This window comes from Malus domestica, chromosome 02 (genome assembly GCF_042453785.1).
Source record: "Malus domestica chromosome 02, GDT2T_hap1".
Lineage (NCBI taxonomy): Eukaryota > Viridiplantae > Streptophyta > Magnoliopsida > Rosales > Rosaceae > Malus > Malus domestica.
The window spans coordinates 24911872-24927385 of NC_091662.1; the positions used below are offsets into that span (position 1 = coordinate 24911872).

The 15514-nt window shown below is 41.5% G+C and overlaps 1 protein-coding gene and 1 long non-coding RNA gene across 2 annotated transcripts; both read right to left on the bottom strand.

The window, feature by feature from the left end:
* Nucleotides 1-4011: 4011 nt before the first annotated feature.
* LOC139193669 (uncharacterized) lies at nucleotides 4012-4699 on the bottom strand. The gene is made up of 3 exons (XR_011578029.1): nucleotides 4599-4699; nucleotides 4418-4515; nucleotides 4012-4242 (listed from the first exon to the last, which is right to left on the bottom strand). It is a non-coding gene; the product is annotated as an uncharacterized lncRNA (long non-coding RNA).
* A 7171-nt stretch (nucleotides 4700-11870) lies between these two features.
* LOC103439007 (protein mago nashi homolog) lies at nucleotides 11871-14772 on the bottom strand. Its single transcript, XM_070817133.1, has 3 exons — nucleotides 14467-14772; nucleotides 12814-12990; nucleotides 11871-12259 (listed from the first exon to the last, which is right to left on the bottom strand). The coding sequence occupies exons 1-3, from the start codon at nucleotides 14683-14685 to the stop codon at nucleotides 12200-12202; spliced, it is 456 nt and encodes a 151-aa protein (XP_070673234.1). The 5' UTR covers nucleotides 14686-14772; the 3' UTR covers nucleotides 11871-12199.
* Between the last annotated feature and the right edge of the window lie 742 nt (nucleotides 14773-15514).

The window sequence follows — 15514 nt, forward strand, 5'->3', positions numbered from 1 at the left end:
AGATCTTATGACGCTGAACGATACGAGGCAATGAAAGCAGAAGTTGAAAAACTCAAAGGCATAGGCTTTGTCCGCGAAGTCAATTACCCGACATGGGTAGCAAATGTGGTCCTTGTTAAGAAAAATCCGACCAAAGAAAGTCTTTTGCTTCAAAAGGTCTTGTGGAGAATGTGTGTTGACTACACCGACCTAAACAAAGGGTGTCCGAAAGATAGCTTCCCTCTTCCTCTTATTGACAGACTTATAGACTCTACGGCCGGGTGTGAACTCCTGAGCTTCATGGATGCTTACTCAGGATACAACCAAATCCTCATGAACCCTTCGGATCAAGAACACACAGCCTTCACTACCGACAGAGGACTATACTGCTATAAAGTCATGCCTTTCGGCCTAAAGAATGCAGGAGCGACTTATCAGAGACTAGTCAACTCAATGTTCGCCGAGCAGATTGGGAAGAGCATGGAAGTTTACGTTGATGATATGTTAGTCAAGAGCAAACATGCTGACCAACACATCACCAACCTATCTGAAACTTTCACTATTTTGAAGAGGTATCGAATGAGGTTAAACCCCAACAAATGTGCCTTCGGCGTAGGCTCTGGCAAATTCTTAGGTTTCATGATTAGCCAACGAGGCATTGAAGCTAATCCCGAGAAGATCAAAGCAATCCTCGACATGAAGGAACCGGTAACTTCAAAGGACATCCAGAGCCTTACTGGCAAGGTGGCAGCCTTAACCAGGTTCATTTCTAAGGCCACAAACAAATGTGCTCCCTTTTTTAAAGCACTTAAGGGAAGTAGGAAGTACATTACATGGACTGATGAATGTGCCGAGGCATTCAAAAACCTCAAGGAGTACATGAGTAAAGCCCCTCTACTCTCCAAGCCCGAGGTAGGAGACATTCTCATTATCTACCTATCGGTATCAGCTTCAGCCGTAAGTTCCGTTCTCATTCGAAAGGATGGGAATATTGAGCGACCTGTCTACTACGCTAGCAAAGCCTTACAAGATGCGGAGACACGGTACTCTAACATTGAGAAATTGGCTCTGGCATTGGTCATGTCTGCTCGAAAACTCCGCCCTTACTTCCAAGCGCACTCCATCACCGTGCTTACCAATTATCCTCTTCGACAGATACTCCAAAGTCCTGACACTTCAGGGCGAATGATCAAATGGGCAATAGCGTTGGGTGAGTTTGACATCTCCTACCAACCAAAGCCAGCTGAGAAGGGCCAAGCAGTGGCAGACTTCATTGCCGACTTCACATATCCGGTTGACATTGCTTCTACACCTGAAGCAGTGGCTTCATTACCCCCGGAACCTCAGAAGATAGAACCAACAACCCCAGCATGGAGTCTGTATGTTGATGGCTCATCCAACCAACAGGGCTGTGGAGCGGGACTAGTCTTGACTACACCCGACAAAGTAGCAATGGAGTATGCTCTTCGTTTCAAATTCAAGGCATCAAATAATGAGGCCGAGTATGAAGCCCTTCTAGCAGGATTACGTTTGGCCAAACACCTCGGGGTTAAACAAATTGATATTTTCAGTGACTCCCAATTGGTGGTCAACCAAGTTACCAACAACTTTGATGCTAAGGACAGCTCCATGGCAGCATATCTTGCGCAAACACAACTTTTGCTCAAGCACTTCCACTACCAGATCACCCAAGTTCCTCGAGCGGCAAACAGTCATGCAGACGCCCTGGCTCGCCTCGCCTCGGCTGTGGAAGACAAGATTGGAAGAAAAATTCATGTCGAACTGTTGGCAACACCAAGCACCATGGCCGCAGAAGTATGCAACTTACAACAGGGGGATAGTTGGATCACCCCGATCTATAATTTCCTTGCTCATGGCACCCTCCCAAATGATAAAGTCCAGGCTAAGCAAATTCGATACAAGTCTACCCGCTACCTGATCATCAATGATCAACTCTATAAGCGAGGTTTTAGCCTGCCATACTTAAGGTGTCTTACGCCTGCCGAGGCGGAAATCGTCCTTCGGGAAATACATGAGGGAGTCTGTGGAGATCATGCTGGATCTCGGTCCCTAGCACACAAGACTTTTCGCCAAGGATATTACTGGCCAACACTCCACCAGGATGCCATCAAAGTATCCCGCTCATGTGACAAATGTCAACGATATGCGGCTATTCCTCATTCCCCTCCAGAGCCTCTTACTCCTATGATCAGCCCTTGGCCCTTTGCCCAGTGGGGACTTGATTTGATCGGCCCAATGCCGGCAGGGAAGGGCAAAGTCTGTTACGCAGTCGTTGCAGTGGACTACTTCACAAAGTGGGCCGAAGTAGAACCCTTGGCAACCATTACTGAGGCAAAGATAGAAGACTTCGTGTGGAAGAACATCCTTTGTAGATTCGGCATTCCCAATGCGATAGTCACTGACAATGGGCGACAGTTCGACAACAAGAAGTTCAGGTTGTTCTGCTCTAAGTTCAACATCAACTTATGCTTTGCCTCTCCAGCTCATCCCCAGTCTAATGGACAAGTTGAGGCCATCAACAAAATAATCAAGCGCACTTTGAAAACCAGCTTGGACAAAGCTAAAGGCTGTTGGCCAGAATTTGTACCCCAAGTTCTTTGGTCATATCGCACTTCATATCGGACTTCAACAGGAGAAACTCCATTCTCACTTGCCTTTGGCACAGAGGCGGTTGTCCCTGTTGAGCTCGAGCAAGCAACATTCCGAGTCCAGAACTACATTCAAAGTGAAAATGACAAACAACTCACCCTCAACTTGGATTTAGTCGAGGAACACAGAAACCAAGCTCACTTGAGGAATGTCGCCTACAAGCAGCGCATCTCCAACTATTATGACTCTAGGGTCAAGCCTCGTTCTTTCAAAATAGGAGACTGGGTCTTAAAGAAAAGATTACTCTGCGACAGAGTCCCGAGTGAAGGCACACTTAGTCCAAACTGGGATGGACCGTATGAAGTCATTGGCATCAGTCGCCCTGGCTCTTACACACTTAGAAGCTCCGATGGCAAGACCCTTGGCCATCCATGGAACGCTGATCACTTGAAGTACTACTACAAATAGACTCACGATGTACAAGTGTTGAGCTATAGCCGTTTGGCATCCTATGTAATGAAGGCCATTTGGCAATGAATTCAATAAAGAGGTAATTTAGCCAACTCAGCCCTCACTCTTTTACATTCATAGCAAGCGATGCCGGAACCCTTCTCAATCAGAAAGCAATCCGTCTTCCACAGTCACTACAAAACAAGCAAATGAAGACCGTGTCAAGCGCCAAAAAAAAAAAAAAAAAAAAAAAAAAAAAAAAAAAAAACAGCTTCATCCAAAAAGCTTCACCCGAAAAGCTTCACCTCCAAAGCTTCACCTAAAAAGCTTCACCCAAAAAGCTTCACCTAAAAAGCTTCACCCAAAAAAGCTTCACCATCAAAGCTTCACCTAAAAAAGCTTCACCCAAAAAGCTTCACCTAAAAAGCTTCACCCAAAAAGCTTCACCATCAAAGCTTCACCTAAAAAGCTTCACCCAAAAAGCTTCACCATCAAAGCTTCACCTAAAAAAGCTTCACCCAAAAAGCTTCACCCGAAAAGCTTCACCTAAAAAGCTTCACCCAAAAAGCTTCACCCGAAAAGCTTCACCTAAAAAGCTTCACCCACAAAACTTCACCTAAAAAGCTTCACCCAACAAGCTTCACCCACAAAGGTTCAACACCAAAGCTTCACCTACAAAGCTTCAACACAAAACCTTGCTCCAAATAAACAAATTTTGTTCACAAAACCCAAGATGCCCTTGAACTTGTACAAAAACACTTGGGTAAACATAAACATTTTTTGTTTTACACCCACAAGGGCCCAAAATTTTCCTTCTTATTTATTCACTTATATATGTTCCCAAACATATTATAATAGATCCAACAACAAGCCAAAGTCCCAAATTTCATAATGGACAAAAGTACAAGCAATTCATCAATAATGAAGGTGCTACAAAAATTGGAATCTGCCCCAAAATAGAAATCCAACCCAAGAGACTTTTTCTCTCTCTCCCTCTTCCGCCTCCTTTCATCTATCAAATTTCTGCAACCTCTGCTCTTCTCCAATGGAGCTGAATTTTGGACACCCTATAGTTCTTGAGCATATGAACAACTTTCAAGAAGGAACCATTTCTGTTTGAGCAACGGAAATTAAAGTGTTGAAGCTCCAAACATGATAGTCGGCTTCTTGCAGATTTCGAAGCTGTTGTGATGTTTCGAAGATCTGGAAATATTTAACCGTTAGTTCATCCTGAATTTTTGATATGTTATGAAAGAGTCGATGAGGAACAACTTCAATGAAGAAAGCATACCGATCTGAACAAGAGAAAATGGAGTTTCGAAGCTCACAACAAATCTGACGGGTTGACAGACAAATAATAACCAGTCATTCATCATACCTGAATTTCTTGAGTTATACAGCTCCGAGGGATCTCAAATTTGGATATGTTGTATTTCACAAGCTGAGGAACAACTTCAATGAAGAAAGCATACCGATCTGAACAAGAGAAAATGGAGTTTCGAAGCTCACAACAAATCTGACGGGTTGACAGAAAAATAATAACCAGTCATTCATCATACCTGAGTTTCTTGAGTTGTACAGCTCCGAGGGATCTCAAATTTGGATATGTTGTAGTTCACAAGCTGAGGAACAACTTCAATGAAGAAAGCATGCTGATCTGAGCAAGAGAAAATAGAGTTTCAAAGCTCACAACAAATCTGACGGGTTGACAGAAAAATAATAACCAGTCATTCATCATACCTTAATTTCTTGAGTTATACAGCTCCGAGGGATCTCAAATTTGGATATGTTGTAGTTCACAAGCTGAGGAACAACTTCAATGAAGAAAGCATACCGATCTGAACAAGAGAAAATGGAGTTTCGAAGCTCACAACAAATCTGACGGGTTGACAGAAAAATAATAACCAGTCACTCATCATACCTGGATTTCTGGAGTTGTACTGCTCCGATGGCTCTCCAATTTGGATATGTTGTAGTTAAGGAATTAAAGAACAACTTTCATGAAGACAACTTTGTGATTCGACCTACAGATGATGGTGTTATGTTGAAAAACAATTCCGGTTGTTAGGGGAAATGAAAAACAATTCCACCAAAGAAACATCATTATGATGTTTCATCATTATGGTGTTTTCATCATTATGATGCTTTCATCATTGTGATGCTTCCATCATTGTGATGCTTCCATTATGATGTTAATGCACCAACGGTTACACCTTCTGCAATTCCACTTATTCGGGCCTAGCAACCTTCATCAACAAAATCTATGAAGAAAAAGTCCGGGGCTACCACTTAGAAAACAAAAGAATGAAGTTTTGGTACTTACGACATGGACTATTAGCAAGACACCTCATTCGTCAACTCCCTCGACTAGAGACTTGGGGGACTCCCACCATATGCTACTACGCCTTGGTACTCAAAAGTTCGTGACTACTCAGTGACTTGGATTTTTCAAGTCTCCAACCGAGAAGTTTTCCTCACTCGGGAAATTAAGGGAACACTACCTCAAACTACATGCTTCACTCACAAAGCTTCAACAATACAGGTTTCAACAAAAGCAAAAATTCAAAGAACTTTATGAAGAAGGCTTTGGTGTATTTAACACAATATGTTGAAATGAAGCAAAGCTTATTTATTAATATTTTCGATAAGCCACAAATATGTACATATACATGAGTCAAAATAAACAAACAAAAGGGAGCCTTCACAAAGGTTGCTTAGGGGAAGTCTCAGCAGTCGGTAGAGCCCCAGAAAGAGAAAGCACCGGAGGGTGGTTATCCGGAGCCTCAGTACTTGACAAAACCCCAGAAGGAGGAGGCATTGGAGGTTCATCATTTGAAGCTTCATTACCAGGTACAACCCTAGAGGACGAAGGCAATAAATGCCTTTGGAACAAACCCACAAACCGCTGATGATCAAGTAAAACCTTACCATCAGATTCCTTCATCTGGTCAAGCTTCCTCTTCATGTTTGTAGCATAGTCATGGGCGAGCCGGTGCAACTGCTTATTCTCATGCTTGAGCCCTCTAATCTCCTGTTTGAGACTCATCACTTCAGCAGCCAATGATTCAACTTGGCGGGTTCTAGCAAATAGGCGTTGGGCCATATTAGACACAGAACCTGCACACTGAACACTAAGAGCCAGAGAGTCCTTAACAGCCAACTCATCAGACCGTTTGGAAAGTAGTCTATTATCTTTGGGAGTGAGAAGGTTCCTGGCCACCACTGCAGCGGTCATATCATTCTTCATCACAGAATCCCCAACGGTAAGAGGACCAGTAGGGGATATGAAGGATGGGCGCCATATGTTGTCTGGAGAAGGCGTGGCTGTCTCTTCTCCAAGGTTCAAGTCAAAACGACGGTCGGAGGGTCCAGACATTTTCAAATGTGTTGAAGAAGGAAGAGGTCAGACAAATCAAGATCTTAGAAGTGCAAGAAATTAGCTTCTACTGGTAGAGATTCAAGTGTGATGTGGAACTTAATGCCAGCCTCTATAAAAATCTGCACTCGACGGAGCTTCAGAAATCGAAGAGGCGTTTGCTTTCTCAAAAGCTGGGCTGCTCAGAGACCACAAGGGCCGATCTCAGAAATCGAAGAGGCGTTTGCTTTCTCAAAAGCTGGGCTGCTCAGAGACCACGAGGGCCGATCTCAGAAATCGAAGAGGCGAATGCTTTCTCAAAAGCTGGGCTGCTCAGAGACCACGAGGGCCGATCTCAGAAATCGAAGAAGCACCTGCTTTTGCAGCCTCGTCAGCACCTGTCACATGCACAATCAGCTTTGCGGAAATTACGGGCACTCTGTCGAAGATTTCTGGTGAAGTAGAAAGCACGTGAATCTTACTGATCAATCACCGCTCTCCATATGCACCATCAACTCCTCGGGTACCACATATAACTTTGTCAAAGATTTCTGACAAAGTTTAGGCACGAGAATTTCGAAGTTCCAGCTACCCTACTATTACCCATAAGGGTAAAGGAACAGCACCACTGCTTGACAACTGGAAAGTCCCTATGTGTGTCGACCTCCGTGTTTTGCGGCAAGACAGGTTGGCAAGAACGTCCAACCTTTACTCACATTCGAGAAAAGACTCCCAACATAATTACTTTCTCAAAAACCGGAGTAGCACCGCTTTCCGAATCTCGAGAGTCAGATCCTCGACGGGATTGCTTGTTCGAAAACCGAAGAGGCACAACTCTCAGAACTTCGAGAGCCAGATTTCCTTAGATAAAGCTTGTCTGTAATCTCCACACGTAATATCAGCTTTCCAGATACCACATACCACTTTTTCAAAGTGCTCTGACAAAATTAAAACACGTGAAGCTGGCAGCTCCCACTACATTGCTTTGACCAAGAAGGGTAAAGGAATAGCATTACTACTTGTTATTGGGAAATCCCTATATACATTGACCTCCCTCCTCAACGGACAGGCAAACCTGCAAAAATGCTCAACCCTTTCTCGCATTCGAAAAGGCACCCTCAACATAACCTCTCGAAATACTCAGCTTTATTTCCCCCCGATAATACCTCAGCAAATAAGCCACACCAAGAACAAGAGTATCTCATATCATCAGGGTCGAAAGCAAGAGTATCCCATATCATGCTTTCTCCCTGTCTTTGTCTTTGTCCTTGTCCACACCTGCAGGACAAGGAGAAAGAGAGCAGTCAGTCGGAACCTGAAATCAAACCTCCAATTTGGAACTGACTGCCTGGAGCCTTTGCCTGGTTGCTTACTTAGCATTGCTCTCGAGTACTCATCCTCAACTGCTGTCAAGGTCACGAATTCCACCGGCAAATACCTCATGACAGTTGATCAGATATTGGCTCTTTACACTGAAGCTGCCAAGCGTGGATGAGTCACTATGAAGGAATGTTCTGAAGGACCATTTAAATGCAAAGGTTGCACACCACTTCTGCCATGCAAAAGATTGAAGCAGAAGGTTCAACGGTGAGCTGAAACAGATCACTACAGCACGACACCTTTCCATACCACATTCATTATTCCGTCAACAGCAAAAGTATCCCATATCATCAAGGTCGAACGTACTCTAGATTTGATGGACTTGTTTTGACCCTCAAATTTTTGAGTCGGCCTTATACTCTGAAGGGCACCAGAACACCCTCCAGCACAGTTCAAGAATAAGCCTGTGGAAAGTTACTTCTTCAAAAGCAAAAGTATCTCATATCATCTCTTATCCATTTGCTTCTCCTTATCCTGGCAGTTGAATGAGAGACAAGGAGAATGAGAACAATCAACCGGAAGCCGACGTCAAACCTCTGATCCTGGGTTGCTTACTTGGAAGTTTGACTGCTTACCTTGTCTGTCACCTCTTTCGGCAGATCTCCTAGCTCGGCGACTTGGGGGACTCCTACTATAGGGTTTGTATCACACTTGACTAAGCCCGAAACTACAACTAAGCTTCAAGTGAAATTGATACATTACCTTGTGCGTCAACATCAGCTAAATACACCATTCCCGGATGGAGGAAAGGTACTTCCAGAGAAGGGCAGATGAAGATCAGACCACACTTCGGTACTTAGAAGTTTCGTGATTACTCAAGGGATTGGATCTTGCAAGTCCCCAACCGAGGAGTTTCCCTCACTCGGGAACTTAGGGGAGCACTGTTTGTACCATACTTGACCAATCCCGAAACTACCGAGCACCGGCCAACGCTATACTGTCAAGGACCCAGAAGAGTTCCCCTCCGACCAGGAGGCCAATCACTACTCGACACGTGTCAAGATTAGAAGCCAATCAGAGCGCAGCACGTGTCAACATCAAGAACCAATCATAACATGACACATGTCAATGTGACAAAGCTACAAGTTTTTCTATAAATAGGGGTCATTCCCCCACAATATTTCCTAATGCCATTTTGTGTTAAATCATTCACAAGAACTCACTAAATTGAGAGCTTGATCCTTTGTACTTGTGTAAGCCCTTCACTACTAATAAGAACTCCTCTACTCCGTGGACGTAGCCAATCTGGGTGAACCACGTACATCCTGTGTTTGCTTCTCTGTCTCTATTCATTTACGTACTTATCCTCACTAGTGACTGAAGCAACCAAGCAACCAAGCGAAGGTCACAAAACCTGACACTTTCTGTTGTACCAAAGTCTTCGCTGATTTTGTGCATCAACACGTTTTCATCATTATAGTTCCAAATACTAGAACTCATGCCCGTTCTATTCAAAGCTTAAAATTGAATGCATAACACATAACAAGATGGAGTTGTTTAGTAGTTACCGCCAAAGCCAAAAAGCCTTCATCCCATGCATTTGTTTTGTAGGTTTAACCCCTTTGAGCCTTATTTAGCCTATTTTCTTTGTTAGACACATTATCCCTACCGAGCCTAGACTATCCATACCCTTGTTCTTGAAGTATAATGGAGCATGACTTAGAAGGAATTCAATTTGATCAACATTATGCAGAAAACAAGTGTGGGGGAAGGTTATTTCCAACAAAAGAAACAAAAGAAAAAAATGTGTAGAAAAGAAAGAAACAAGTTGAAAATAAGTGAGAATGAACTCACAAGTGTTGATTGTTGAAAAAATGGTCCAAAAGATTGAATCTGATCCTGAGTGTTTTGTCAACTTTTTCTTTGTGTTTAAAGTGCATTTTTGCATTCAAAAGTGAATTCTAAGTGTCAATTTCACTACTTTGCTCACTATTGCTTTAAGAACATTTGTCTACCCTTACCTTTCCTTGTTAACCAATACCTTAGCCCTGTTACAACCCTTTGACTTCAATCTTGGGTGTTATGTGTTTCAATCTGTGGAGTTTGAAATTGATATGAGCATATGGAATTCCTGGTTCTCGATTCTAAGTAGTGGCATTCCGTTCATGAGATCATATATATACATGCATTAATAATTTCAGAAATTGCTTTCTTAGTTATAAACATATGCGAGTACTAGTTTTCATGTTTGCATTAATCTTCTCACATATATCTTGTATAGGGAGTGTAGTCAGAAAATCTTGTGTGAAAATAACAGAGAATCTGGTAAGGAATTGAGGGAATTCTCTAAGGCATGATACTACATTCAAAATGTCATTTTAATTGATTAAATGCGAGCTAGTGAATGGTGACTATGATTCAGTGTATGCTCGAGAGTAAGGATTGCTAAAATTCATGTGAGTAGTGAAATCTGGGGCAAAAAGGAAAAAGACATGATTATCTTTGGTGAAACAAGCAATAGAAAGTAAATTTTTGTGAATGGCGGGAATGCGAAAAACATCATGAAAGGTGAATTTAGAAGATCCCAAAGAAAAAGGAAGATTACCGGTGTGGGTAATATTCATTGAATCTCCATTACCCATAAATACATTGTGATTACCATTGTCGAAATACGAAGTTCTTAAGATATGTGCCGGGACCCATCATGTGGTGAGTGGCACCGGTATCAGGATACCAAACAGGATCAGCCGTAGGGGCGGGTTAGGCCCAAGGACCAGCGTGGAAATGGACCATATGTGCACCGACGAATGGAGGAAATTGGGTAGGGCCAGTGTACTGGTGCGGGCAATGGGCCTGACTATGTTGATTAGTGCTGCAATTGGGACACCATGTTGGAGGAGGGCCCAACAAGCCTTGTTTCAAAGCAGACCATGAATGTGGGCGTGGAAGCCATGGTTGCTAACCTTGCTATTGGTGTTGATGAAGACCATTATATTGATGGTTGTTGTACCGGCGGTTGGGGTTCCGGTTATTATTACGGTAATGACCACCATGACTAAGATTGTTGCGGTGGAAACCCTTGGGATTATGAGGCTTATTTCCAGGGAATTGTTGAGGTGGGGCTTGGTTGGGAGAGGCCGGTGGTGGGAGGTGATTATTGAAGAGAGCATGGGAGGATTGAGAGGACGAGAGCGAAGCAAAATTTCTCATCGAGTAAGTTCTGATCAGCACAAAAAGCGTAATGATATAGGCATTGTCTCGAAGAGATGGTCGGTGAAATAGACATATGTTAGTGAAGATGCGGACTACTACACGTGGGCAGAAACACTTTAAAGCCTCACTTTCATCCACTCCTTGTAGACATCTATCGTTGTATGAAAAAAATAAAAAAAATAAAAAAACGTTTGTAATTAGTGCTTATATACATATTGTAAATGATTGTATTTAACATCCTATCATATAATCTAAGTTTAGGGGAGGGTTCTAGCCTTCTAGGGTAAGTGTCTGTAAGGGTTTTACCAAAATTGGAACGAATAAGTTAAAATGAAAAGCTTTCTCTGCGGCATCACTTTTTCTACAATTTTTTCATTAGTTGAAGACGAATACTACACTTATCATCTAGTTGTACCATCATTTCTACCATTTTTCTAATAGAGATAGATTTCGCCAACGCAGGTAGGTCTCATCTCTATTAGAGAGAAATGGTACAAATAATTGTATAAATTTGTGGTAAGAGTATCATTTTTGTTAGTTAAATGTGCAGGCAAATGTTTTAAGTGGAATCATTATGGTTGCTAGGGTCTTCCCTTGCAATCTACTACATCCTGAGTTTAAACCCTTCACCCTCACTTGTAGCGTTAATTAGCGTAGAATATCGCTTATACTAAAAAAAAAAAAATACAATATTGAGAGGTTTAGGTTTCCTTCTAACCAATTTATCATTTACCATCAATTTGGATAACTTTTGTTTTATTGTTTTTTTTAACATCAAAGTACCAAACCAAACCTTAGTCTTAGAGACCAGGATCCCCTTCACGAGCAAGTTTATTTAATAACATATCCTTTCGCAAATTGAATTCAATTTAACATCCCGACTATATGGGATATGTCCGGAGGAACTCAGGATGACCTTCGGGAAGTTAGTAAGAATATTGAGTTGCGAAACAACAATGCTCATGTTAATATCATAAATTCCACCTAAATCACTTTGCAGACTTTCTGTTTTCTTTGGCAGTTGCACATAAAAAAGCGCACACGGTACATTGAACCGCTGCAGTCCCGAACACAGGGAGGTGCAGGGCCGCAGAAACTGAAAAACTGGCATTCCATTTTGGCATACATTCCGAAATCCACTCGTAACCATCCAAATAACAGAAATTGCAGAAAGATTGTCAAATGATAAGGCCTACATATTAAAAAGGTCAACTCTATCGAAAGGCATACACAACCAAGGAGTGCAATTTGTCTGGCACAGACTGATACATCTTATATTGGCTTGATCTTGAAGTGAAGCGAGATGAGAGAGAACACAAAGCACTTCAGATCCTGCGGTCAAATAAAAATGTCATCAAGAAACAGTCTTGGGCAGAAGACTCATCCTGAGTCACTCGGACACAAGAAAGACTTCATGAAAGAACTCGTATACTAGGCTAAAAGTGGACAAAATATATAACAGGTGAGGGAACCAAGGCGTTTCATTGCATAAATAGATGATCCAGCATAGACCCATCACCCATGCAAAATTAGGCAGAGCTACCCTCGTATCATTCTTGCATAGATACTTATTCAATACCAAAAGGTTTTGAACTTCCGCGGAAAAAGCACCACGCTGTTAAGCACCTGATTCTCAAAAACTCACAAATGAACAGAACAGCATGTTCTCTCCTTCTACAACATAACATACAAGAATGCATTGAATACTAGAAACATATTCTACAAAACAAGCACATACCATGATTCAATTATACACAGTGAAATCTCGCCTTATTTGAGAACATAATTCCAGCAGTGACATGTATGAGCTAACAGCCTTATGCAATTACAATCCGGAAAAAGGAAAAGCATATCATAATACTAAACGAAAATGCAAATCAACTAACCTGAACGAGATAATAAAAGATGCGAAGACCTTCAGGATCCTTACTACTCTGGACATCCACAAGCGATCCGATCTTTGAAGTAGTGAAGGAGATATGCTCATTCCCCATTACAATTTCAAGCTCCTGCCGCCCAACACGGTCAGGTTCTGGCCAGTTCACATCATCTTCCTTCATGATCTACATTAAAGCAAGCATGCAACCAATTAAGGAAACCAGGACAACAAAATTTCAATAATCAAATTCCTGGAAGAATACAGTTTCCAAGATCAATCAATTTGAATGATTAATCAACGTAAGAATTGAGTGTTGACAAGTAGTTTCACTGTTCAGTTAAGATAAACGAACATACATTCATTTTCCATCCTTTAATAAGACATAGCTAATTCCACCCAATACCAATGTTTCCTTTAACCTTATTAGATGGCCATCTGAAACAAGTGTTATTAATCAATGGAAAGATAGAACTTCATGTTTTGGAAGTAATTTCCTTGCTCTTGATTCCCCAATTCCAATAGTGTGAACATAACTCTAACTGAAATATTAGAAGAAAATTCAGATTGCTATCAAAACCTGAGAATCCAAAAATCACTCCCGTAACGTTACTATTAAATACCACTACCAGTCACCAATGACTTTAGGAAACCAAAAGCTTGCATTTTCAAACTTAATACACTTATTTTATCTTATATTTGCCTCCATTGGACATGCACAGTTTCCTTGCCGTTTTCCCAATCTCAAATTTTCTACTCTCCCAGCCTCCAAGCAGGAAACCTAAAAAATTTAACCACAAGATAGTACTGAAACCATACATTAAATCACATCTATAAACAACCACTTTTTTACTTAGATCCTACACGAACTTAACACATATATAACTTTATATCTCAATCCCCTGACTCCTCAAGGATGAGATAGAAAAGCGTAAACCATCAATCAGATGACTATAAACCTACGTTTTGGATGAGGGGCTTTCGAAGTACCATGGAACATTACACTTAATTGTTATAAATGCACTAGAAGGATATCAGCAGTGAACCACTCAAGCACTACAAATACATTAAACAAAGGACTTTCAAAATAGAACCTTCAAAGGTGTCATTAGAAAGTTCTGTCAATGGTATTGCATCTAGTCATTTTGTAGGGGATTCCTAACAAATTCAGCCTAAGTCCATGGAAGTTTAAATTCCCTCGTCCAAACATAGGGTGATAGTCATAAGCTGAAACGCATTCACGTTCCTAACACATAAATAACGAAATCAATAGACAATTATATCCTACTTATCCCAAATTCCACCTCCAAAACCCATCAAATTTTCAAAAACAAGAAAAAACCACATAACCAAACTCCCTTAAATAAATAAAAAGCACAAAAACCCCTCAAAATTCTCAAAACAAACCCAAACCTACATAATCTACTTCCAAAATATACAAATAATTCAGAGCCCCAAAACTCATACCCTGCACTAAAATCTCACAGCTCTTTTTGCAATGCAGGAAATTTGAGACGTTACACAACCCCAACAAACCTCCCCAATAAAAGACGAACCCTAAAACCCCAATCACCAAACCAATCAACAAAATACCAGAAACCTGAATCCCAATAAAGAGATTACAAAGTGACAGAAACAAAAGGGTTCAGAACTGATGACAGACCTCGCTCTCTGAGATGATACGACGGCACTCCCTGACGACGGCAGGCGTGACGTAGACCTCCTTACGAATGATGGTGTCGTTCTTGTAGTTGGAATTGTTGGCGTACCGGAGCTTGCCGTCTGGTCGAAACTCGAACTCCAGGAACTCGTGGCCGAACTTGCCCTTGTGGCCGACGTAGTACCTCAGGTAGAACTCGCTGGTCTCTTCCTCTCCGGCCATCTCCGTCTCTGTCGCTTGCTTTTTCTCTCCTGTTGTAGAATCAGAAAGAAAGGAGGGTTTAGATTTTTGGGGGTCGAGCTGGATTTAACTGTGAATTAATGTTTCATTGGGCCAGGCCAACAATTTTTTTATGCTCTGTTGGTCCGGTTCTATGGGCATGAGAGTGTATTGGGCTGGCTGGGTGGGGCACCAAATTTTAATTGAGATAAATTCAATAATATTTGAACGGAAATTTTTATTTGTTATATTATATCTTAAGTAATATTGTTGGGATCAAATTTCCGCACCACCGTGGATAATTGAGTAGGCAAGAGTGGCCATCTACAAGCAAGAACAACAACAAGGATTAACTTAAGGTATCTGCCAAAGGCTCTTCAATAGTATAGTCAGTGTAAATTTTAGAACTCAACCAGTGGGTAAGAGAGCAAAGTATGCATCATGAAAGCGTTACTGATGAGTCAATATTATACTTTATATTTTACTCTAATCTTAATTATAATTTATTGGTTATTTTGATAATACTTTGATACTTTTGTGGATGCAAATTTCTTCCTCCTTAATTTTGGACAATTTGCACCTACAAAACAATTAACACCTTAGGTTAAGGCTAAGAGCCTCACGCGCCCACGATGAATGGGGGGCTTTGGCCAAAGAACCTCCGATGCCAAAGCTAGAATTTAGAGAGAAAGAGTGTTTAGAGAATTTTGGGATTTTTGTCAAAGTGTTGGAATGAATATTTGGTGAAAATAGGAGCCTATTTATAGGGCTAGGTTGGTTCACTTTAGAGAGGAATGTGGCCGGCCACTTAGTAGGCTTTTTAGGTTTTGTT